We start from the raw sequence: 27082 nt of genomic DNA on the forward strand, positions 1-27082 counted from the left end.
AAACAAGGACAGTTTGACTTCCTCTTTTCCTAATTGAATACCCTTTATTTCCGTCTCCTGCCTGATTGCTCTGGCCAGAACTTCCAGCACTATGTTGAATAGGAGTGGTGAGAGAGGGCATCCCTGTCTTGTGCCAGTTTTCAAAGGGAATGCTTCCAGTTTTTGCCCATTCAGTACGATATTGGCTGTGGGTTTGTTGTAGATAGCTCTTATTATTTTGAAATACGTCCCATCAATACCTAATTTATTGAGAGTTTTTAGCATGAAGGGTTGTTGAATTTTGTCAAAGGCCTTTTCTGCATCTATTGAGATAATCATGTGGTTTTTGCCTTGGTTCTGTTTATATGCTGGATTACATTTATTGATTTGCGTATGTTGAACCAGCCTTGCATCCCAGGGATGAAGCCCACTTGATTATGGTGGATAAGCTTTTTGATGTGCTGCTGGATTCGGTTTGCCAGTATTTTATTGAGGATTTTTGCATCAATGTTCATCAAGGATATTGGTCTGAAATTCTCTTTTTTGGTTATGTCTCTGCCAGGCTTTGGTATCAGGACGATGCTGGCTTCATAAAATGTGTTAGGGAGGATTCCCTCTTTTTCTATCGATTGGAATAGTTTCAGAAGGAATGGTACCAGTTCCTCCTTGTACCTCTGGTAGAATTCGGCTGTGAATCCATCAGGTCCTGGACTCTTTTTGGTTGGTAAGCTATTGATTATTGCCACAATTTCAGAACCTGTTATTGGTCTATTCAGATATTCAACTTCTTCCTGGTTTAGTCTTGGGAGGGTGTATTTGTTGAGGAATTTATCCATTTCTTCTAGATTTTCTAGTTTATTTGCATAGAGGTGTTTGTAGTATTCTCTGATGGTAGATTGTATTTCTGTGGGATCGGTGGTGATATCCCCTTTTTCATTTTTTATTGCATCTATTTGATTCTTCTCTCTTTTTTTCTTTATTAGTCTTGCTAGCGGTCTATCAATTTTGTTGATCTTTTCAAAAAACCAGCTCCTGGATTCATTAATTTTTTGAAGGGTTTTTTGTGTCTCTATTTCCTTCAGTTCTGCTCTGATTTTAGTTATTTCTAGCCTTCTGCTAGCTTTTGAATGTGTTTGCTCTTGCTTTTCTAGTTCTTTTAATTGTGATGTTAGGGTGTCAGTTTTGGATCTTTCCTGCTTTCTCTTGTGGGCATTTAGTGCTATAAATTTCCCTCTACACACTGCTTTGAATGTGTCCCAGAGATTCTGGTATGTTATGTCTTTGTTCTCGTTGGTTTCAAAGAACATCTTTATTTCTGCCTTCATTTCATTATGTACCCAATAGTCATTCAGGAGCAGGTTGTTCAGTTTCCATGTAGTTGAGTGGTTTTGAGTGAGTTTCTTAATCCTGAGTTCTAGTTTGATTGCACTGTGTTCTGAGAGACAGTTTGTTATAATTTCTGTTCTTTTACATTTGCTGAGGAGAGCTTTACTTCCAACGATGTGGTCAATTTTGGAATAGGTGTGGTGTGGTGCTGAAAAAAATGTATATTCTGTTGACTTGGGGTGGAGAGTTCTGTAGATGTCTATTAGGTCCACTTTGTGCAGAGCTGAGTTCAATTCCTGGATATCCTTGTTAACTTTCTGTCTCGTTGATCTGTCTAATGTTGACAGTGGGGTGTTAAAATCTCCCATTATTATTGTGTGGGAGTTTAAGTCCCTTTGTAGGTCACTCAGGACTTGCTTAATGAATCTGGGTGCTCCTGTGTTGGGTGCATATATATTTAAGATAGTTAGCTCTTCTTGTTGAATTGATCCCTTTACCATTATGTAATGGCCTTCTTTGTCTCGTTTGATCTTTGTTGGTTTAAAGTATTTTATCTGAGACTAGGATTGCAACCCCTGCCTTTTTTTGTTTTCCATTTGCTTGATAGATCTTCCTCCATCCCTTTATTTTGAGTCTATGTGTGTCTCTGCATGTGAGATGGGTTTCCTGAATACAGCACACTGATGGGTCCTGACTCCTTATCCAGTTTGCCAGTCTGTGTCTTTTAATTGGAGCATTTAGCCCATTTACATTTAAAGTTAATATTTTTATGTGTGAATCTGATCCTGTCATTGTGATGTTGGTTGGTTATTTTGGTCGTTAGTTGATGCAGTTTCTTCCTAGCCTCGATGGTCTTTACAATTTGGCATGTTTTTGCAGGGGCTAGTACCGGTTGTTCCTTTCCATGTTTAGTGCTTCCTTCAGGAGCTCTTTTAGGGCAGGCCTGGTGGTGACAAAATCACTCAGTGTTTGCTTGTCTGTAAAGTATTTTATTTCTCCTTCACTTATGAAGCTTAGTTTGGCTGGATATGAAATTCTGGGTTGAAAATTCTTTTCTTTAAGAATGTTGAATATCGGCTCCCACTCTCTTCTGGCTTGTAGAGTTTCTGCTGAGAGATCAGCTGTTAGTCTGATGGGCTTCCCTTTGTGGGTGACCCGACCTTTCTCTCTGGCTGCCCTTTACATTTTTTCCTTCATTTTAACTTTGGTGAATCTGACAATTATGTGTCTTGGAGTTGCTCTTCTCGAGGAGTATCTTTGTGGTGTTCTCTGTATTTCCTGAATCTGAATGTTGGCCTGCCTTGCTAGATTGGGGAAGTTCTCCTGGATTATATCTTGCAGAGTGTTTTCCAACTTGGTTCCATTCTCCCCGTCATTTTCAGGTACACCAATCAGACGTAGGTTTGGTCTTTTCACATAGTCCCAAATTTCTTGGAGGCTTTGTTCATTTTTTTTATTCTTTTTTTCTCTAAACTTCCCTTCTCACTTCATTTCATTCATTTCATCTTCCATCAGCAATACCCTTTCTTCCAGTTGATCGCATCTGCTACCGAGGCTTCTGCAATCTTCGCGTAGTTCTCAATACTTGGCTTTCAGCTCCATCAGCTCCTTTAAGCCCTTCTCTCCATTGGTTATTCTAGTTATCCATTCGTCTAATTTTTTTTCAAAGTTTTTAACTTCTTGCTATTGTTTTGAATTTCCTCCCGTAGCTCGGAGTAGTTTGATTGTCTGAAGCCTTCTTCTCTCAACTCGTCCAAGTCATCCTCTGTCCAGCTTTGTTCCGTTGCTGGTGAGGAACTGCGTTTCTTTGGAGGAGAGGTGCTCTGCTTTTTAGAGTTTCCAGTTTTTCTGCTCTCTTTTTTCCCCATCTTTGTGGTTTTATCTACTTTTGGTCTTTCATGATGGTGATGTACAGATGGGTTTTTCATGTGGATGTCCTTTCTGTTTGTTAGTTTTCCATCTACCAGACAGGACCCCCAGCTGCAGGTCTGTTGGAGTTTACTAGAGGTCCACTCCAGACCCTGTTTGGCTGGGTGTCAGCAGCGGTGGCTGCAGAACAGCGGATTTTCGTGAGACCACAAATTCAGCTGTCTGATAGTTCCTCTGGAAGTTTTGTCTCAGAGGAGTACCCGGCCGAGTGAGGTGTCAGTCTGTCCCTACTGGGGGGTGCCTCCCAGTTAGGCTGCTGGGGGGTGAGGGACCCACTTTAGGAGGCAGTCTGTCCATTCTCAGATCTCCAGCTGTGTGCTGGGAGAACCACTACTCTCTTCAAAGCTGTCAGTCAGACAGGGACATTAAAGTCTGCAGAGGTTCCTGCTGAATTTTTGTTTGTCTGTGCCCTGCCCCCAGAGGTGGAGCCTACAGAGGCAGGCAGGCCTCCTTGAGCTGTGGTGGGCTCCACCCAGTTCAAGTTTCCTGGCCTCTTTGTTTACCTAAGCAAGTCTGGGCAAGGCGGGCGCCCCTCCCCCAGCCTGGTTGCCGCCTTGCAGTTTGATCTCAGACTGCTGTGCTAGCAATCAGCGAGACTCCGTGGGCATAGGACCCTCCGAGCCAGGTGCGGGACACAATCTCCTAGTGTGCCGTTTTCCAGGCCCGTTGGAAAAGCACAGTATTAGGGTGGGACTGACCTGATTTTCCAGGTGCCGTCTGTTACCCCTTTCTTTGACTAGGAAAGGGAACTCCCTGACCCCTTGTGCTTCCCGAGTGAGGCAATGCCTCGCCCTGCTTCGGCTCGCGCACAGTGCGCTTCACGGACTGTCCTGCACCCACTGTTTGGCACTCCCTAGTGAGATGAAAGCGGTACCTCAAACAGAAATGCAGAAATCACCCATCTTCTGTGTCGCTTAGGCTGGGAGCTGTAGACCGGAGCTGTTCCTATTCGGCCATCTTGGCTCCTCTGCCGAAACCCCATGCATGTCTTATTCAGCTTCAACAATAGTCAAATCATTGTTTTATCTGCTCCCCCCCCATTTCCCCTATGCCAGATTATTTTGAAGCAAATCTCAACATTATCTTTTTAATCTGTAAACTCTTCAGTATCTACTCTAGAAAATACTTTTTAAATTCTAAATAACATAAACATAGTATCATCACATCTTTTTTTTTTTTTTTTTTTTTTTTGAGGGGGGTTTCACTCTGTTGCCCAGGCTGGAGTGCAGTGGCGTGATCTCGGCTCACTGCAAACTCCGCCTCCTGGGTTCACGCCATTCTCCTGCCTCAGCCTCCCAAGTAGCTGGGACTACAGGTGCCCGCCACCATGCTCGGCTAATTTTTTGTATTTTTAGTAGAGATGGGGTTTCACCGTGTTTGGTTTAGCCAGGATGGTCTCAATCTCCTGACCTCGTGATCTGCCCGCCTCGGCCTCCCAAAGTGCTGGGATTACAGGCATCAGCCACCGTGCCCGGCCTATCACGTCTTAATTAAAATATTTAACAACATTATCCACTACTAATCAGCATGTAGACTTTCCTGATTGTTTCATAAATGGTTTTTAAAGTTGGTTTATTTGAATCAGAATCAAAATAAGTCTATACAGCATAATTGGTCAATATGTCTCTGAAGTTACTTTTAACATATAGTTTATCCTTTCCCTTTTTTTCTTGCGTTTTATTTGTTGGGGAAATGGTCATTTTTCACTTTCTGGATTTTGCTGAATGTATCCCTGTAGCATCATATTACTTGTCCAGGAAAAAATATATATGTTTTACAGAAATGAGGTCTTGCTATGTTGCCCAGGCTGGTAAAATACTGACTTTAGAAGATATATTCCACTTAATTGCCAACATGATGCCTATGCTTTTCAAAATCGGTTCCATAAAATCATGTTGAAGATTAGTTATTTTCTTTTCTTAGCACTTTCATGTATGTTCTGTTTTAGTTTGTTTTACTGTCAATTCCCCAAAACATTGCCCTGAGCTCAAGCGATTCTCCCACCTTGGCCTTGCAAAGTGTTGGGATTACAGGCGTGAGCCATAGTGTCTGGCCCAAGTATATTTTCTGTTTATCTTTAAATATGTGATACCTCATCTCCTTTGACTGTAAACAAATTTTTGTTTATATGGGAAAATTAATGCTTAACTTAGTTGTTGAAGAGGGAAAGATTTCAAAAATTATGTAAACATGAAAGGGAGGATCTAAAGGAATGGCCATGAGCCTCAAGAAATAGAATAATTTTGTAATGGTCCGTGTTTATTGCACTGTGATTATTTTGATAACATATAATTTGTTGCCATCTTAAAGTATTATAAAACATTGAAATATAAAATTGAAGCAAGAGTAGATATACCAGGTTGATTTTGGTTAAAGTAACATATTTTGTTAACTTTTTTTAATTAACAAAAAAGATACCAGGTGATCAGCACTCCAACAGATTTTTTTATGGTAATGGAATATGTGTCTGGAGGTGAATTATTTGACTACATCTGTAAGCATGGACGGGTGAGTAACATACTATCTGGTATACTAAATCTCTAAACTAATAAAAAGGAAAGTATTGGGAAATAGAACAATGCAAAGATATCTTCAAGGTTGAAGTTGCTTTTATGATAATGCTCAACTAAACATATAGTGTTAGACAAATTTTCTTTCTTAAAAAGCATACCTTTTGAAATACTGATTTTAGAAAATATGTTTCACTTAATTGCCAAAACGATGCACATGCTTTTTAAAATCTGTTCCATAAAATCATGTTGAAGATCAGTTATTTCCTTTTCTTAGCACTTTCACATATGTTCTGTTTTAGTTTGTTTTGCTGTCAATTCCCCAAAACATTGTGCACATTTAATAATATTAATTTAAATTTAAATATTTCTGCTTAGCAACAAAGAAAAACTTGTCTGTTGACATGTTGAGATTTGACAAGCTTTTGGTTGGTTTATTTTGTCTGATTTGTTGAGAATTCCAACATAATTCTAGCTTGCTTAATTATATTTAGCCTAATTATGAAATTAAAACTCTTGTTAAATAGATGTCTCAGATTTTTTTTTTTTTTTGAGACAGACTCTTGCTCTGTTGCCCAGGCTGGAGTGCAGTGGCATGATCTCAGCTCACTGCAACCTCTGCCTCCCAGTACAAGCAATTCTGTCCCACTCTCCTGAGTAGCTGGAACTACAGGTGCATGCCACCGTGCCCGGCTAATTTTTGTATTTTTAGTAGAGATGGGGTTTCACCTTATTGGTCAGGCTGGTCTCGAACTCCTGACCTCAGGTAATCCACCTGCCTCGGCCTCCCAAAATGCTGGGATTACAGGCATAAGCCACTGTGCCCAGCCCCAGATATTCTTAATGCAGTTTCTTTTATGCTTGATAGGTTGAAGAGATGGAAGCCAGGCGGCTCTTTCAGCAGATTCTGTCTGCTGTGGATTACTGTCATAGGCATATGGTTGTTCATCGAGACCTGAAACCAGAAAATGTCCTGTTGGACGCACACATGAATGCCAAGATAGCTGATTTTGGTATGTAACTCCAGGGTTGTTCAGAAATGTACTAGCTACCTTTTAAAGCATAACAACTCATTGAACTAAGAACTTTCCATTTCAACCTTGTACGTTCTGTACCATGAAAAGGGATTAGCTGAAATCTCCTCAGTAGCTTTTTCTTTTCATTTAATTAAATTTTCATTAATTTTCATTAAATACACTTTAAAGATGCAGATACCTCTAGAGAAGTTAGAAGGTTGTCATCAAGATAAATCTATTCAATCTGCATTTTCTCCTAAGGAAATGATGCATAACTGTTTTGTTTTTTTTTTTTTTTTGAAGAGAGGGGAGGAGTCCCAGACTTCTTTGAAAATCTCATGAAAGTATGGGCACTTTCCCTGATGAATGCATATAAACGGAGGTACCTGAAAATATGCATGCAGTTGGAAAAAAGCCCTTCTGAATTGATCCACAAAGAGGTCCTTAGGTGTAACGTCTAATAACTTGATTAGAGAATAGTTTTTGTCAGGGGTAAAATGTACATAAAATGTTATTTTTATACTCCAAACACTTTCTGGGACAAACATACGTGGAAAGGATGCCTTAATAGGGTATTTGAGAAAAAGACTAGGAAGTGAGAAATTAAAGAGAAAGAGATAGAAAGGTACTGGCTATTGTTGCTTATTTGTGGTCTATACCTTGTCTTTAATCTAAAAACCTAGAAACTACTTTCTCTATTTCTCTTCCTTCTCTAAATCATGAAACTTATTTATTACTATAGCTCAACTAGATTTTTGGTTCAATAGATTATTTTTTCTATGTTGAATTAAATATTTCTAAATTAAAAACTTTTGGAACATAATCTCTTTATGAGGTGGGGCCCATCTGGTTTCTAATTATAGAATTTAAAGAGGCTTTTGAAAGCATAGGGCAAAAAAGTAGTAGTCTCTATTTTATTCTTTTGACTATGGAAATAGGTAAATAATATTTTGATGTTTTAATGTTTGGGAAAGTTAATATGCTTCAGAATAACCTCATTTGTGATGGGAATCAACATTTTTATTTAGAAAGGAAATTTAGTTTCACTTATATATGTGATGTGCTTTAGCTTTTTTGTTATAGTGTAAGCACTCTGAGACGGTCTCTTTCCAGTTAAATGCTTTCCACTGCTTTTTTTTTAATAACTAAAAAACAATGATGTATGGAGGATCAAGAACTTGAAATTTTGCTCATATTTATGACTTTATCTACTTTTAAAAATATCTAGCACCAAGTAAACATTACTTTTATTTTTAGGATTATCTAATATGATGTCAGATGGTGAATTTCTGAGAACTAGTTGCGGATCTCCAAATTATGCAGCACCTGAAGTCATCTCAGGCAGGTAATAATCAGTGAAGCATAAGCTTTTTGTAATCTTGTGTTAATTTTGATAACATTTAATTACAATATATTCTCTATGGAAGGTAAGATTTTAACATGGTAGAAATGGATTGTTCATTTATTTTTCCATTGTTAAAGGGATAATAGTTATATTAAAAAATGTTAAACATTTCATTTAGATGTCATTATAAATATACTTACGAAGTTTTCCCCATTAGAAAAATAACTGAAGTAGATCCTGATTTAACATATCTTTCATTTTACAAAAGTGCAGATAAGAGAGTAAGAATTTGCTAAATTTAAGCTAGTGTCATTATTTATTTATTAGATATAGTTCTTTAATAATACCTTGCATATTTTCCAAAGTATATAGAGCATTGTTTTATATTTTGTGTTTGGAAGAATGAGATTTTGGGGGACAATATTGTTTCATGAAATTAAACTACACAAGTAGAGATTGTGTAGTTACTCATATAACTTATTCATTGGTACATTATAAAAATGTTTATACAGATTGCAGTGGTAAACTCAAGTCTTTCTACAGTGATCAATGTGTGATTTTAAAAGTTAGAATCCTATGAGAGAAAATATGGTAAAAATATTATTGCAAATAGCAGATAAAGAATTATCTTAGTCCATTTGGGCTGCTATAAGAAAGACACAATAAAGGTGATGGCTTATAAACAACAGAAATGTATTTCTCACAGTTCTGAAGTCTGGGAAGTCCAAGATCAAGGTGCCAGCAGATTTGGTATCTGGTGAGGGTCTGCTTCCTAGTAGACTACTGTATGCTCACTGTAACTTCACATGGTGAAAGGGACGAGGGATCTCTCTGGGGTCGCACTTATAAGGGCACTGATCCCATTCATGAGAACTCTGCACTAGTGACCTAATCACCCCCCTAAAGTCCCCACCTCCTAATACTATCTCCTTGGGGGTTAGGATTTCAACACATGAATTTTGGGAGGACATAAGCATTCAGTCCATTCCAAGGAGTTTCAACAATACAGCAAATGATGTAAACAATCACCATTTTTTATATAAACAGATTATATTCTTTTCATTAGAATAGTAGAGAATTACTTTGTTACCTCAGACCCAGGTTTGAGTATGGTAATATGCTATCATGGGAATTGTAATGCTGTAGAAATGTAAGAGAAAAAAGGAATAATACTATAAGCATAGGTTATCTGGATCAAAGATAATTTTAGTCATATGAGTTAGGAAGTGATGAGAATGGAAGTGGTAAGTACTCAGGATAATGTGATACAGGATAAATACTGTCTACACAGTACTAATTAAATACTTTAATGTTTTAAATCTCTCTCTCTCTATAATATATAATATATATTTTATATATATATTATATTTTTTTTTTTTTTGAGATAGAGTCTCACTCTGTCGCCTAGGCTAGAGTGCAGTGGGACAATCTCAGCTCACTGTACCACCTCCTGGGCTCAGGTGATCCTCCCACCTCAGCCTTCTGAGTAGCTGGGACTAAGATGTGCACCACCATCCCTGGCTATTTTTTGTATTTTTAGTAGAAGCAGCGTTTCACCATGTTGCCCAGGCTGGCCTCAAACTCGTAGCCTCAAGCAATCCACCTGCCTCAGCCTCCCAAGGTGCTAGGATTACAGGTGTGAGCTAGCGTGACCAGCCTTAAATATTCTTTAAAGGTGTGCCTGGGTAGAAATTCTATTATATGTATACATTATATGTATGTTTTCTTTCTTGTAATAGTTCTTTGGGAAAAAGATTTAACCTATACGCCATAGTATTTTTTCAAGTTTGTGGTCATCTAGTTTGTTTCCCTCAAAAATCAACCACAGAAAGTATTATATGTTTTAATTAGTATGTTTCAGTTAAATGAATTTGTGACAAATAAAAATACCCTATTCACTTGGCAGGCTTGAATAGTGGTTGGCTAGCCCCATTACTCTCTTTGGGGAACAAACACCGAATATTGGGGAGCGGCCACGGACTTCATTAAAGACCTTGGAAATGAATATGTACTGAATGTAGACTACCTATATATAGAAGTAGGGTACATAGAGAAGAAGTGATACTTGAATTTCAGGTTTGTGTTGTCATCTTTTTTCTTAGATTGTATGCAGGTCCTGAAGTTGATATCTGGAGCTGTGGTGTTATCTTGTATGCTCTTCTTTGTGGCACCCTCCCATTTGATGATGAGCATGTACCCACGTTATTTAAGAAGATCCGAGGCGGTGTCTTTTATATCCCAGAATATCTCAATCGTTCTGTCGCCACTCTCCTGATGCATATGCTGCAGGTTGACCCACTGAAACGAGCAACTATCAAAGACATAAGGTGATTTTTCTTTTTGTTTCTGTTCTGCATATTTTCTCATAGGAATAATAATGTTAATTAAATGATTCTCCCAAAGTCTCATTTCCTGCCCTCACCACCTCACCCCTAGTACTTGTGCTTCAGCCACATTGAACTTGTCCTTGTTTCTCAAACCTAACATAGATTTTATGCCTCATGTCTGTTTATATTATTCACTTTGCCTTGATGCCTTTTGTTTCTTTTTTGACCTGATAGACTTCCATTCATCCATTAAAGTTCATGCCACCCCTTTTGTGATTTCCACAGGTGCTTCCATTTCTGTTTTATCAACATTTTGTTCATGCTTTTATTATTTAATTCTCATCCTGTATCTAGTTATTTCTCAGTGTGTCTTTTTTCTCTCTTAAATTATGATATCAGGGTAGAGAGTGTGTCTTATTCATCTTTGACTACACAATGCTAAAAGGCCTGGAAAGATGGTATGCTTAGAAAGTGTCTGAAGAAATTTCAAATGGAGAAATAGGGTGAGATTTTGTATTTTACATGTGGTTAAAGATATAAAGCATAAAAAGTTTTGCTAAGTTTTTGAATTCAATAGCTGCTAGTCAGCTTACTGTGAAGGCTTTTGTGTCACTTGAGAAAGTTTGGAAAGTGCCATTGCTGATGCGCCTATGAATATGATCTTTGTATATCACACACCTGTGTATAGTAGCAAGATGATTCATTGCGTCCTGCCTATGACTTATCAAGGCATGTTTCTTAGAGGTTTTTTGTTCTTACTTAAGATTTCATCCGTGTTTGTTTACAAACATGTTCTTTTGACATCTTTCCAGAACTCTTCCCCTTTTCATCATTAGCCAGCAAAGACTTTTTTTTTTCTTTTTTTTTTTAAGGCAGGGTCTCACTCTGTCACCCAGGCTGGAGTGCAGTGGTGGGATCACAGCTCACTGTAGCCTCAACCTCCCAAGCTGAGGTGATCCTCCCACCTCAGGCTCCTGAGTAGCTGGGACTATAGGTATGAGCCACCACACCCAGCTAATTTTTTGTTGTTGTTGTTGTATTTTTAGTAGAAATGGAGTTTTGCCATGTTGCCCAGGCTGGTCTTGAACTTCTGGGCTCAAGTGATCCACCTACCTTGCCCTCCCAAAGTGTTGGGATTACAGGTGTGAGTCATTGCACCCAGTTCCAGAAAAGACTGTTTTGAGACCTCTGACCTTTGGAATATTTAAATGATGGCTGAGATAGCTGTTTATGTGACTGCGGCTGATTTCATACAGGCAAGGACTGATGATTCCTTTTGCATTTATGTATCATTTTCTTTTCCCAGCCTTTCTTCAGTGTTCCAAACCTCACGTATAACAATATAAAAGTGTAAATTAGCCACGAGATTTAATTATAAAAATGAACTTAGCAGGAAAAAAGCCCTTTATGTTCGTAGTTCTTTAGCATATATACTTCTGTTAATTGACTTTTCCTTAGAAAATTAGACATGCTGATATATTTGCAGCTGCTCATATCAGCATATACATTTAGAATAGTAATAGGCTGGGGGCAGTGGCTCATGCCTGTAATCCCAACACTTTGCGAGGCTGAGATGGGAAGATTGCTTGAGCCCAGAAGGTCAAGACTAGCCTGGTCAACATAGTGAAAGCCCATCTATATTAAAATATTTTTTTATTTAAAAAAAAGTCAAATGGTAATAATACTGATTCATTGCTTTAAAACAGATGTTTGCATATTTATAGACTTCAGAAGACAAATGTAAATACGTTTACTGGGAACAGTTAATTTGTACATAGGTAGATGGCATGAAAGTATTATTCATCTCTGTACTAATATGATAACTTGAATCTATAGTTTTCATCTTTTTTTACTTATATCATATATATTTACTTATCTATATTCAATTTTTTAGTGTTTGGGAATTCTTTTCATTTAATTCTTTTTTTTTTTTTTTTTTTTTAAAGAGATGGGGTCTTGCTATGTTTACCAGGCTGGTCTTGAACTCCTGGCCTAAAGCAATTTTCCCATCTTGGCCTCCCAAAGTGCTAGGATTACAGGCATGAGCCACCACGCCTGGCCAATGTTTGGGAATTCTTGATTTGATAAAATATAGTTCAATAGGGAAAAGAATTACTAATCATTGAAAAATTAAAAAATACCAAGCATTTTGCTTTATGGCTTGACTTATGTTATTGCATTGACTTTTCATAGATAGCTATAAACCATTTTACAAACCATGAAACTGAAGCTCAGAAAGGTTACATCATGATTTATGTATCTGTTTGCCCCTATTAAATTATAAATTACTTTAAATTTGGGACCAATTATTAATTCATAGCAAAATGCACAAGGTCTAACACATATTAAATGTTGAGTAAATCTATGTTTGTTGAAAATTACACAGCTAATAAGGAGCACAACGGGGCTCAACTTGGAACTTAACCTGAATTCAAAACCTGTGCCATTTCTACTATTACAAATTGTTTCATCAGTTCTGTGATATCTATCCTTCTTTCAATCTATCATATTTTATCTCTTATGCTACTACATACTTACTGTCTCAATATTATTTTTGTACATCTATCATTTTCTTGTAAGATAGCCATTGGAAGTTCGAAAATATATCTTCATATTTATTTGCTTATTTATCCATTTTCGTTTTTATTCATTCAACAGATATTTATTTCACATCTGCCCTGTGCAAGGTCTTGTGCTAGGTGCTGGAAATATAGTGGTAAACAAGACAGATATTATCTTCATGGAAAACACATCTTTGTGTTCTCCAGGTATCTTAAGCTTAGTAATAGTATTAATGTTATCATAGTTAAAGTGAGAGGTCTGAAGTTCAACTGAGCACAAATCCCAGTGCATCTGTTTATTAGCTATGTGCAACTTAGTTACTTCCCACATATATTAGAATTTTGGGGAGTGTAGTCATAGATCAAATCATGTGAAATTGCCATTTAAATAGGCCTAAAAATGATTGAATATCAGAAACTGCAAATATTCAACTTAATATAATTAAAGCTTTTAGAACAATGTTTAGAACATAATATTAGCTATTATTATTTTTGAGGGAATATTTGAAAATCTTTTAGCCACACTTAAAGAAATTTGGGCATATCATGAGGTTTCTAAAATTTGATAGTCTTTGTAATCTAACCTTAAGTCATATATCAATTTCAGGTATCAGGTAGTAGTGATAGAAAAATATAATTTCTGTTGCCTGTATAATAGCCCATGTGAAGTAAATTGCTTTTGTCTCAGATGAACCTTCATAAACATCCTAGTTATTGCTCACTTTGGTAGAGTTGGTTCAGAAACTGACTCCTGAAAATCAAAAGCTAGAAGGATGGCTTTTAAGATTGTCAGTTATTACAAGCAATTATGGCCATTTGACTAAATTAATGAGTTAGAAATCAATGTAGATTGTTTCCTTATTGTTTTTTAAAATTAATTTTTAAAATATAATTCGCATATCATAAATTTATCCCTTTAGATTGTATAATTCACTGGCTTTTAGTATATTCACAAAGTTCCATAATCATTATGGCCATCTAATTCCAGAACTTTTTTATCACCCCTGAAAGAAACTATACACATTAACAGTCACTCCCCATTTCCCCTTCCTCCTATCCCCTGGCAACCACTAATCTACTTTCTATGTTTGTGCCTGTTCTGGACATTTCATATAAATGGAATCATACAGTATGTGGTCTTTTGTATCTGGCGTCTGTCATTTAGCATAATGTTTACAAAGTACTTTCCTACTGTAGCATGTGTTAGTACTTCATTTTTTTTCCTTGAAAAATATTCCAGTGTATGAATATACTACGTTTTGTTTATGCATTAGTTGATGAAGATTGAATTGTTTCTAATTTGTGGCTTTTATGACTACTGTTTCCATGAACATTTACATACACAGTTTGTATGGCTATGCTTTCATTTCTCTTGGGTGTATATACCTAGAGTTTATAATTGTCGTATGTTGTTGCTGCTGCTCCTGTTTGTTTGTTTAATGATTTTCCTGATCTGATTCTGTAAAATCTGTATTCTTTTTTATATATGGCTACTGAAATCTCTCTTTGGTTAGCTTAATGATCAGCTAGTGATTAGATAAAAATTTCCTTAAATGCCCTGATCTAATAAGTCTCCCATCCTTTGCTGATGGGCTCTGTGTGATGTTGGGGTATATCCTCAGTGCTCCAACAGGCAGTTGTAACTCTGCCTTAGCCTTCACTTCCTGCTTATGCAGAGCCTCAAAATCTGCCAGTGGTGAGAAATTATGGCCCTTTCAGTTTTTTCTCGGGCAAAAATACAACCCTGCATTTGTTTCTGGCCTTTCTGAGTCCCAGAAATATATCAGAGCTTTCCAAAGACCCCTCTGGAAATTGTGTTTCCTAATTTTTCCTTTTAAGTGTTTTGGTCAGCTTTTTGTTTACCCAACTTTCAGTGCTGCTTCAGGCAGTTGGGATGTTAGACAGTTGCCATTGATTTTTTTTTTTCTTTTTTAACAAATGCCCTGGGGAGAAGGCTGTTTGCAGGAGTGAACTCTGAGTCAGTTCACATAAAAACCAGGCTTGTGAGTGGAGGTTTCCAGAGAACTGCTAGACATGTAAAATAATGACAGTTCTCTCATGGTAAGATTTTTGGGGAGCTCTAAACTATTCTGCTCCTCTATTCTCCCCACCTCAATGCCCCAGTGATTGTTAAGCTCCTGTTTTCTCAGCTCTGTGATTATGAGGCTATTGGTTTTCAAGGCTGCCATGGAGCTGGACAAAGGGAAGTGGACATAGGGCAACTTAAAAAGCCAAAAATCTCACCTTTCTTACTGAGATTCAGCCATTTTTCTTGAATAAACAGTCTTCAGATTGTTGCAAGCCTTTGGTTAATTTCCAGGGTTCTGAAAAAGTTGATTTTCACAGTTTTTGGTTAATTTCCAGGGTTCTGAAAAAGTTGATTTTCACAGTTTTTGCTAGTATTTTATTGTTTTATGGAATAATAGATTTTTTGAGTTTACTTTGAAAGTGCTTAACTTTTCTATTTGTCATTGATATTTTAAAAATATTAGACATGTAACATGATTTTTGTCTTCTTTTACTTCTTTTGTAACTGGGTGTGGTGGTGCGCACCTGTAATCCCAGGTACTCGGGAGGCTGAGACAGGAGAATCACTTGAACCTGGGAGGCAGAGGTTGCAGTGAGCCAAGATTGTGCTACTGCACTCCAGCCTGGGTGACAGAGTGAGACTCCATCTCAAAAAAATACATAGAAAAGATCTATCTCAAGTTATTTTTATTGCTGAACATTAATAGGTGCTTAATATTATATAGCCAATAAACACATGAATGAATTATTTTTTTGTGTCCATACTTTGTCTATTTATCATATATGCAGCATTTATTGAGCATTTACTCTACTAGGTAGTAGGGTAGAGCTAAATAAGGTATGGTCACTATTTCAAGAAGTTGTCAGTTTACTGGGCAAGATTAAGAAAAAAATCAACAACTAAAAGAATGTATTGTGATAGAAAAGTCTAGTAGCTGTAGAAGTTTTATCTTTGTACATATCCTCAGGGCCTGACACACCATTATTTCTTACTTGGACTATTGCAACTAGCATCACCATCATCATTTTTATCTTTTCAATTCATTTTCTATACCACAAACAAAATGATCTTTACAGAATGATAACTAGGTTATGTTACCCTATCTCTTTAAAATGCTTCAATGATTTTCATCAGCCACCAGTTCAAATCATGAGATTTCCTTTTTATGGCCTACAATTCTTAGAAATACCTGATTTCATTTGGCACTCCATCTCATAACTCATTCTTCTTTCATGATGTTGAGCTCATTCCAGTTCCTAGAGCACAGCATAACTCTTTCTTGTCTCATGGTCTTTGCACATATTGTTTCTTTTGCTGGGAATATCTGTTCCGCAACTCTTTGCATAGCTGACTTCAGATCATTCTAGTGTCAGCTTAAATATTACTCAGAGTGGCTTCCCTGATTACCTGCCTCTCATTCTAAATTATATACTCTCATTTTACTCTATGCAATTTCTCTTGCAGTCTTTATCACAGGATTTGCATATTTGTATATTTGTAACTATATTTTATATATATTTGTTTAATCTCTATTCAGCTAAAATATAATCTTTGCGAGGAATGTTTCTTTTTGTCCGTAGTATGTCTTCAGTAAATATTCAAAAATAAATTAATCAGTGAATAGAAGACATTCAGTCAAAATATATCTTCATCCAAACTTAGGGGATGCCCAATTCTACCAGGTAATAATGCCTAAACAATCTCGAAGGAGTAGTTTGTGTTAGATGAAAATAGTTTGGTATTCTAGGATAACAATAGTAACATCAAGCGCAAAGGCCCAGAAGTGTGAGAAAATAAGGCTTAGGAGAGCAGTTCTCAAACTTTTTGATTTTAAAATCTTGTAACTCTTAAAAATTATTGAGGACCTCAAGGGGAATTTTTTAAAATGTAGGTTGTCTCTATCAATATTTACTATATTAGAATTAAAACTGAGAAATTAAGAAAATATGTAATTTATTTAAAAATAACTGTGTTAAATAATACATCTTTCATGAAAAATAACCATATTTTCCAAAAAAAAATTGTGAGAAGAATGACTTTATATCAAAGACAGCTAGGTTCTCATACGTTCTTCATTGAATCTGTTGCACTATTTTGTATTAGCTGAAGTGTGGTTCTCATACCTTCTTCATTCAGTCTGTTGCATTATTTTGTATTAGTTGAAGTGTGTAAAGGTCTGACCTCACTCAGATAAGTGGTTGGAAAAGAAAAAAAGCATATTTATTATTATTAACACCACCTTTATCAGAAAGTCTTTAAGTATTGAGAAACTGTTAAACTCACACGAATAATACAAAGTTTGAAATTTTTGCTTGAAAGCTTGAATTTTATCATTGGCAACAAGTGTTGCTGGTTGTTTTCCTTAAAGCGATGGGCTCGCTTTTTTCATTGTTGAGAAAACGTCGTCCAAATGCCAAGTCTTAATAACCGTGGTTATTCAAGGGTAGTGGGTAATTAACTTGCTCAGGATCACATAGCTAGTAAGTGGCAGAGCTAGGTCTACAGACCAGATCTTTTGATTATATTCTATTATATTGCCCTATGTCTAAATTATCTGGACTTGCCAAACCGTGTCTTACAATAGTGTATTGTGGTGTTTTTCCTAGAGAGCATGAATGGTTTAAACAAGATTTGCCCAGTTACTTATTTCCTGAAGACCCTTCCTATGATGCTAATGTCATTGATGATGAGGCTGTGAAAGAAGTGTGTGAAAAATTTGAATGTACAGAATCAGAAGTAATGAACAGTTTATATAGTGGTGACCCTCAAGACCAGCTTGCAGTGGCTTATCATCTTATCATTGACAATCGGAGAATAATGAACCAAGCCAGTGAGTTCTACCTCGCCTCTAGTCCTCCATCTGGTTCTTTTATGGATGATAGTGCCATGCATATTCCCCCAGGCCTGAAACCTCATCCAGAAAGGATGCCACCACTTATAGCAGACAGCCCCAAAGCAAGATGTCCATTGGATGCACTGAATACGACTAAGCCCAAATCTTTAGCTGTGAAAAAAGCCAAGTGGCATCTTGGAATCCGAAGTCAGAGCAAACCGTATGACATCATGGCTGAAGTTTACCGAGCTATGAAGCAGCTGGATTTTGAATGGAAGGTAGGAAATTATAATGTAGTAAGATCATTTGTAGAAGCTATTTTTCTATATTATAAGCTGCTCTGAGCTCCTGAGTTGAGTATTAATCCCAACTTTTTCTAGTAATATGCTATGCACATTAAAAACAAAACAAATAACCTCTATAAGGATGAAAAGTGGTTGATACTGGGAACCAACATATTTTGAATTATAGAAGTGTTCTTGGTCAAGAAAAAAGTAATCAACTAGAAATCATCTGAGAAAATAGCTTACCAGTTTCAGCATGCATCATAGCAATGAAAAATCATGAATGTCTTCAAAAATAGTATGTTTTTACTTTCTCTTTTTTTTTAGGGAAGATATTTTTCTTTTTTTTTAGGGAAGTTCTTTTTCTTTTTTTTTAGGTGACAGAGGCAGGTGGCTGTAATAACTAGTGGTTAATACAAATTATATCATCAGGACATATTTATTCAGTCAATAAACACTTTTCTCCAAGTTGTGATATTCTCTTTTATTTGGCTAGTGCTTTTAATACTTAGAGTATATTTTCCTTACTCTCGGCCCACAGTTTGCTTTTCTTAAAAATTAGTGCTCAATTTCATTTCAGTTCTATTTGAATATATGTGTGGGGAGGGGCATTTTTTCTTTTCAGATATGCCTTTCACTCTTGTTCTTTTCTTGAGGATTGTGAACTTTTAAAGGAAGAAAAATGTGCAAACTTACCACATAAATATGCATTTGACATGTTCAAATAAATCAGTCATTTTCATTTTATTATTTATACATGAAATGAATATTTTCTTAAAATCATTTAAAAAACAGATCTCTCTGTTTTGGAGCAGTCTTATTTAGTTAAAAAAGAGATGTTAACATTTTTAAAATTCTGTACTGAAACATTTTGAAACTAGTACCACAGATGTTTTGAAAATCCAAAGCAGTGTTGTTTTGTTTTGTTTGTTTGTTTTTTTTTTGTTGTTGTTGTTTATTTTTTTTGAGACAAGGTCTCACTCTGTTGCCCAGGCTGGAGTGCAGTGGCGCGATCTTGGCTCACTGCAACCCAGGGTCTGGCTATCCACTCACCTCAGCCTCCCTAGTAGCTGGGACTACAGGCGCCTGCCACCACACTCGGCTGATTTTTTTTGTATGTTTTTGTAGAGATGGGGTTTCACCATGTTGCCCAGGCTGGTCTCAAGCTCCTGGGCTCAGGCAATCCACCCACCTTGGCCTGCCAAAGTGTTGGAATTACAGGCATGAGCCACTGTGCCTGGTCCTCTTTGTTCCTTCTACTCCATAATCATCCATGAACATGTTCAGGCAGAGACTGGACAACCAAATTAGAATTGATGTTTTAGAGTTGATGCTTATCTAGAGTGAAAGCTAGACCCTATGTAATCTCTGGGTTCTCTTTAAGTTTTTCTTTTATCTTTCACTTTTTTCTTCAGTACCCCAAATTTATTCAAGTAGCTTTTCCTTTAAATCTTAACTGCCATACAGTACCGCTAGTGGGGATTAAATAAATGCTAAAGTAAACTACTGGTAATATAAAAAAATTATTCGATATTCCTTTCCTACCTCACCCCTATTAATTACTTGTTTTGACTTTTTTTCGTAAAAAGGTAGATATTTTGTAGTTTATTATTTTTATTGATTTTTCACTTTAGGTAGTGAATGCATACCATCTTCGTGTAAGAAGAAAAAATCCAGTGACTGGCAGTTACGTGAAAATGAGCTTACAACTTTACCTGGTTGATAACAGAAGCTATCTTTTGGACTTTAAAAGCATTGATGGTAAGGAAGCTATGCATGCATGAGCTCTGAGAAGATAAAACTTGGCCCTAGTTGACCAGATGTTAAAATCATCTTGAAGACATCTGGTGGGTAGGTCCTGCACTGGTTTTTAAGCAATCTAGACTTAACCAAAATGTAAGTGGAGTGAAAAGGATGAAAGACATGTTGAATACCTCTTACCTGGCATCTTTCCACAAGAAGTATCTCCATGGTATAAAAGAATCATTTGAAGTGTTGGCCTTGGAGCACAAGTAAGGAACAACAGGGAAGCAGGTTTTACTTTTTAAAATTAACTGACTTGTCAGATTCTTTGTCACATTTCTCCATTCATATTTTATTAGTTAGTATTGTAGTGTCTAAACTTTCCCCTTCATCACCTTTCCTCATCCTGGGTGGCCAGGTGACCAGATAGGTCACCATTGGGATTTGGGTTGGATTTACGTACCCATGGCAGTCAAGGAGCCAAAGACTTCAGGGAAAATTGTCATGTCCAAGAACTTAGTGTGTGCCAAGAATTAAACTTGGGTAAACCAAATCCGATTATGCATTTCAGAGGCCCAAGTGGGATAAAACCAGAATAAACCAAGGGTCAGGTGCTGGATGGAGCAAGAATGGAACAGAGTTTAGAGTTAGGGAAGTTGTTTTAAACAAAGCATTTAAATTTTACTCTTGAGCTACCATCAACTATGTATGGTAGTGTTTATATGGATCCCAGACCTCTTTCATCAAAATTACATGTTGTTGTTATTAAAACACAGATCCCTGGGAACCACTCCAGACCTATCAAATCAGAATTTCTGGAGATTGGTCCTGGGAATCGTAGAGTCTACAGTTTTAACAAGATTTCTCTCACTTTGCCCCCCACCTCCCCAAGGCAATATATGATGGTAACTTTTATTTTTACCTTAATGATTTTTTTTGTTGATATGTTAGAAAAAAATAAGTTGTCAAGGATATGCTTTCTTCACATACAGAGATATCAATTTGATTCCAATATCAGTGCCGAATACTCCGATTTCAGAAGGACTTGGGGCCACATTTTGACTGTGTGCAAGTGTTGTGATTGGTAGCGATGTTTGTTATGATTGTTGGAAGAAAGAGGACTGTGCTTCTACAAAACTGAAACATGACATTCATTATTAAGTTGCCCTTGCTCAGATGTGTTTACTTAATATTCTGAATATCATAAATTCATAGGAAGGGCTTGGGCATATATACTTTCCATATAAATTGCTCTTATTTGGTCCATTTCAGATGAAGTAGTGGAGCAGAGGTCTGGTTCCTCAACACCTCAGCGTTCCTGTTCTGCTGCTGGCTTACACAGACCAAGATCAAGTTTTGATTCCACAACTGCAGAGAGCCATTCACTTTCTGGCTCTCTCACTGGCTCTTTGACCGGAAGCACATTGTCTTCAGTTTCACCTCGCCTGGGCAGTCACACCATGGATTTTTTTGAAATGTGTGCCAGTCTGATTACTACTTTAGCCCGTTGATCTGTCTCTCTTTCTGTTATTGCACTATGAAAATCAGATATATTCTTTAAATTTTTATCTTACTTTTGGATAATATCCACTGCAATACTAATTGAGAGACATGAATTATTTCCAGGGGACACACAATGCTATTGAAATTACTGAAAACAAAATATCTGACATCTTATTTACTTGTAAAAATCTGTAATTCTATTGTGCCTGTGATAAATTCACATAGGCAATATCTTTAATAGGTTAATATCGATGAAGATTTTTTAATTACAATAATGAGTTCACTACAGATGATTAACACACCACACTGGTGAACCATCTCAATGTAAGGGTGGTTTGGCAACACCTCCTTGCTTTACTGTTTGGTGTAGGTAAATCCAGTTTACTTGCTAAATTTCAGTAGGCTTTATGCTGTGTTTATGCCCCCAATTTATTTTAACAAAAGAAGATTAAAAAGTAAAAGAACCACGAGTAAGATATTATTTAAATGTTGAAATCTTAAAAACCTGCCTCCAAGATTTCAGAAGCCAAGTTTTTCTAACAGTATTTGTACAAATACTGCCTCATGTATTCAACAGAAGGACTGTGGTCATGTAACAGGTAACCACAATTTTCAGGTTTCTTAAAAACAGCTGAAACTAACTCAGGATTTTTATCTTGAGATTTCCCTGAATAATAAGAGCCTTCAAGTTTCAAATTAATATTGGAACATCTGGAATTGCAACAACTTTTGCCTTTTACATAAACTTATGTCATTTAAAAAATGTCTTGAAAATCTACCTTTCTCAAATTCTTTTTGGCTCTATTTATTTTTGCATTTCACCAACAGTGATAAAATAGTTAAAATGAAACAAAGCAAAGTATCAACAGTCCCTTAAATGAGAATCCTTATCTTTGATCTTTATTTTGTGTGTTAGGTGTTAGAGTCCTGGTGCAGGTCATAATGCTCATTCTTCATTGGAAGCCACTGGCTTCACCCCACCTAACCTAGTCACTATTGTCTTTGTTCATTGTTTGATCCTCAGTGGTTGATTGATACAGCTTTGAATCTTCTAGTCCAAGTTTGAAAACACTGTTCTGGCCCTAAGGGCTGGCTATGACCTTCACTGTTGAACCTGATAGGGCAGGGAAGCTTTGAACATCAAGAAAAAATTTTTATCTTAATTTTTTTTTTTTTTTTTTTTTTTTTTTTTTTTTTTTTTTTTTGAAAAAAACTATAATATTATATAAAAAAAAAAAAAAAAAAAAAAAAAAAAAAAAAAAAAAAAAAAAAAAAAAAAAAAAAAAAAAAATATATATAAATATATATATATATATATATATTTTCACACACCAGTGCTTTTAAGCAAAAACCAGTTTTTTTTTTTTTTGTTTTGCTTTGTGCAGGTTTTTTTTTAAGATTAAAAAAACACAAACTATAGCAGGGTAGATAATAGTTTATTGATTATATTTTGTTTTAGTAAAAGTATTTAATTTTAAATTCTGTGTAATTTATCTAATTTGTATTTATTCATTTGTTATTTTTATGTTGTAATTAACACTTATTTACCTGGATTACCCTAAAAAACATTAAGCTCTTGAAAACAAAAAAATGACATTACCTTGACAGGCTTCTCTTTGCCAAAAGTAATGTATGTTCTACCAAGAAGCAAATGAGAATGTTAGACTAAGTTTCTCCTGTGTTAGTGGAAAACAAGTGTGTCTATCTTTAAATATTCTTTGAATCAGGAGTTTGCGTTGTGTCACATCATATGGCTTTGCAGATCTTTTAAAAACTGGTGTTAAATAACTTATAAGTCCAACTTCTTAATATCAAAATAAAAGAATCGTTCACCAATTTGGGAAAGAGGGCGGGTTGCAATTTGAGATAGTTTAAGGTTTAATTATTGAAAGACTGCCATCTTGTGGCACCAAAGGGTAATTTTTACGTGATTATTTGTATAGTGATAAGCACTCCTGCTGTGTTAGCCTGGTGTATTATAGATATGGCATAGTTTTGGGTTCTTTAAATGGGTACATGCCTGTTTTGGGAAAAAACAGGGCCACCTCATAATATTTGCCTGATTATGAATGGAGTTATCTTAGAAATAAGGAACTAATCAGATTACTTAACCCCAATGACAAAATCCACAAAAATTTTGAAGGCAGAGAAACAGAAGGAATCCAGTGGTGTTTTAGCTCCATTAGTCTAATAGGTCAGATATTAAAAAGTTGTTCATGTCAAAATTACCTTATATGGATGATTGTTTTTTGAGTGTTAATTATTTACTGTTTTCTAATTCTTGACAGTATTTATGAACAGCTGTAGTTTGATATTTACCTACTGAATTTTAGGAGAACTAATGGTCACAGTTGGGGCTCTTTTATGTGTATGTTTTTAAAACAGCTATTTTGTGAATCTAGGTGGTTGGTTTTTAGAGCGAAGATTTCAGGAGACGCAGTCCAGCACAATTAGAGCTAGAACATTGTTACAGCAGGCTTTTAGTTGCTCATGGGCAGATAGAGGGAAAGAATCAGTTATTAGCCCCAAATTTCCACAATTCAGTCTTGCAAACTCTGGATGTGGTAGGTAGATGTGGGCTAAGAATAATTTCCTCCAGTTAAGACTCGGGAGAAGAGCTTCTATTATTAGGTTATAGATAAGGCCTTAGTTATATCATGGAAATGGACTCCATGTAGTTCTAGAACAGCATTTCCCAAAGTATATCCTGTGAGATGCTCCACAGAAAAAAAGATTGCATGGACTAAGTTTGAAAAATGTTGCATGCTACTCTTCCCCTCGAAGATGACAGTGGATGTCAGCATTAAAGACTTTGACAGGTCTTACTGTGAAAAAAAGAAAGCCATATAACTTTGTTGAACTTTGCCCAAATTAATTTTTCATTTTAAAAAACTCAATATCCCATGAAAAAAGGCAAATTTGGGAAATACATTTTTTAAGAAAATATTGTCCCAGAATGCCATAATTAGGGTAGTTAATAATTAACACTTCCTTTTCTCTTACTGGTTGTTGGGAGAATCTGATTGAAAATCAGAATCATTTTGTTTTAACTTGCACATGTGTTCATCATGAGTGAATGCTGGATTAAATAGAATTTTCTATGTCTGCAACTTGTTTCATGACACCTTGGTTTTCTTAATCATCTTGTGTTATTATTTGAGTGCAACATTATTTTTATGGATGGGTGACTGAAAAACCTGAAACAAGATTACTTGTTAAAAAAAAATGTCTAAGAGACTAGTGACTCATGCTTATGGCTCTGTGGGTAATGAATCAGTGTCACTGATTCTTACTTTTAAAATGTGTAGTCAGTGAACATTTTCTAAATACTTTTTTTAGGATACCATATGAAGATCTAATTCCTTATATTTCAGTGTAGGAACAGCTACCTTCTCAAATAGAATATGCAGGGAGGGAAGTAGGCAAACCATTTACAAGTTGGGTTTTTGTTTTGATTAACCTTTTAAGAGACACTTTTGTAATCTCTAGTGTTTACATTCCTTTATACTAGCTATCTATAAAGAGAATCCAGGAGCCTAAATTAATCAGAAATAATTGTATTTCTATGTCAGGGTATTGGCTATATGTGGCACAAACAATTCTCCATTTTCTGCAAATGGGTTTTTCAGGACAGTTTTATAATTCTGGGTTTGCTTTTTCTTATTCCCTGGCCAGTTTGTACTCAGGGAATACAAATTGATTTTTACTGTTAAATGAGACATAGTTTAGAAAATAATCATAAACAACTATTATAGATTTTTGATCTGTTTGGATTTATCTGTAGCATCGAATAATGTGCAGTGTACTGAGTTAATGTAGGCACCTCACTTTACGTTTATAAAATGTAAAAACCTGGAACATGCCTGCCACAGACACCACTTTGTCTATTCACTGGTTAATAATTTACATCCTATTAATGGTTGTAAAAGCTCAGTATCTAAATGCTAGACATGTTCACAGTTTTGTCTGTTTTTGTTTATTTGTTTTTAAAGACCCAAACCTTTTCAATCTTGAATTTATTTACTTGGTTCTCCTGTGTCACCCTGTGGCTTTTTAAATAGGGGATGTAATTTATTTTAATAGTAGTTCTCAAAGACTCTATTAAAAACTCTGGACGAGGGATATGTGCAATCTATTGGTAAGTCACATCCTATGTTTGGCCTCATTTTTATAACTCCTAAAATGAGAAAGGTAGATTTTAACACTTCTAAGGTACCTTTGAGCTTTAAAGTTCTTTTCTGCTTTTCCATACAATTTGTGTTAGTGTTCACTTTTTATATATTTAGAGTTTTTATACAAGTGTGAATGTTTCTGTTTTGATTTGGTGAGGCATGTCAAAGGTATATACTTGAATATTTTTCTAAATACAGCTGCCAGAGGAATGCAAATGGCAAAAATCATCCAGAAAACCAAACACGGTGAAACATCATGTCCATTTGGCATGAAGCAAAGCATTACAAATTTGGAGTGATGAAAGTGTTCCATACATTTTTTATAGTGATTTTTCGATCTAGAGACCCTTCATATTGTTTACTTACTATTACAATAACTTTGAGAAGTAACCAGAGAAAGCATTTTTGCCATTTCCAGATGAGGAAGCAGGACCAGAAAGCTCTTCATAAAGCTTTAACACCATACAGGTATCTAGCAGTGATCAATTGCTCTTTATGGGAAACCACCTTTCCTCTGGGGAAGAACAGTCTGAATTAATAAAACATCAGAGTGGTTGAGTAATAAAAATAAACACAGATGTATTGCTTTCAAGTCTTAGAGTGACATAAAGTAGTCTTAAATAAATAGTTCTTAGTTTATTTTAACCAGTTGATTGTACTAACGAGATGTAATTATCTGAAGTATTTGTGATTGGCATATTGGGTTTTATAAGTATTTCTAAGTTATTGAGGGTGCTTAAAAATACTGAAGAAACTTTAAAACATGATTCTTCTTATAATTTTATGTGATTCTTACAGCACAATCATTTTTGAAAAAGGAAAACTAGGCTGGGCGTGGTGGCTCATGCCTATAATCCCAGCACTTTAGGAGGCCAAGGTGGGTGGATCACCCGAGTTCAGGAGTTCGAGACCAGTCTGGCCAACATGGTGAAACCTCGTCTCTACTAAAAATACAAAAATTATCTGGTGTGGTGACAGGCTGCTTGTAATCCCAGCTACTCGAGAGGCTGAGGCACAGGAATCTCTTGAACCTGGGAGGCAGAGGTTGCAATAAACCAAGATCATGCCACTGCATGCCAGCCTGGGCAACAGCACAAGACTCTGTCTCAAAAAAAAAAAAAAAAAAAGGAAAAAGAAAACTAGCCCCAGTCCCTGTCTAAATTGTTATAGTTTTTGACTATTATCTGAATTAGTCTTATCCAAATTTCATATGCAGATTGATAATTTTTCATTTTGTATGTATATTACATGATATAACTATTTTCATAGAATATATTTCTAATTTACAAACACTGAATTATTATTAGCTTGATAGAGTTTCTCCCAAACCTTATAAAACTTTGAAATGTACTTATGTTTGAGCTTTAAAAATTATAAAAACTTCATTTAAACAAGTTGCTGGCATCCTTACTAGCCTTTCCACCTGTAATTATGATGCATTTGATGCCACTGAACAGTAATAGCACAAAGAACAGGTCGCACAGTCTAGACTGGATTGAGTTTTAATTAAACTTCTTCAGCCATA

At 36.0% G+C, this 27082-nt stretch overlaps 1 protein-coding gene across 2 annotated transcripts in view; it reads left to right on the plus strand.

The window, feature by feature from the left end:
* Positions 1-22542, plus strand: part of PRKAA2 (protein kinase AMP-activated catalytic subunit alpha 2) — a 69379-nt gene extending 46837 nt beyond the window's left edge. For both annotated transcript variants that reach the window (XM_003265133.3, XM_030812902.1), the window contains 7 exons: positions 5649-5742; positions 6613-6757; positions 8018-8105; positions 10208-10432; positions 17629-18133; positions 19774-19900; positions 21155-22542. In XM_003265133.3, coding sequence (XP_003265181.1) covers positions 5649-5742; positions 6613-6757; positions 8018-8105; positions 10208-10432; positions 17629-18133; positions 19774-19900; positions 21155-21393 — 1423 coding nt within the window. In that variant the 3' untranslated portion in view covers positions 21394-22542. The remainder of the gene's footprint in view (positions 1-5648; positions 5743-6612; positions 6758-8017; positions 8106-10207; positions 10433-17628; positions 18134-19773; positions 19901-21154) is intronic.
* Positions 22543-27082: the final 4540 nt, after the last annotated feature.

The sequence above is a fragment of the Nomascus leucogenys genome, chromosome 5 (genome assembly GCF_006542625.1).
Source record: "Nomascus leucogenys isolate Asia chromosome 5, Asia_NLE_v1, whole genome shotgun sequence".
NCBI lineage: Eukaryota > Metazoa > Chordata > Mammalia > Primates > Hylobatidae > Nomascus > Nomascus leucogenys.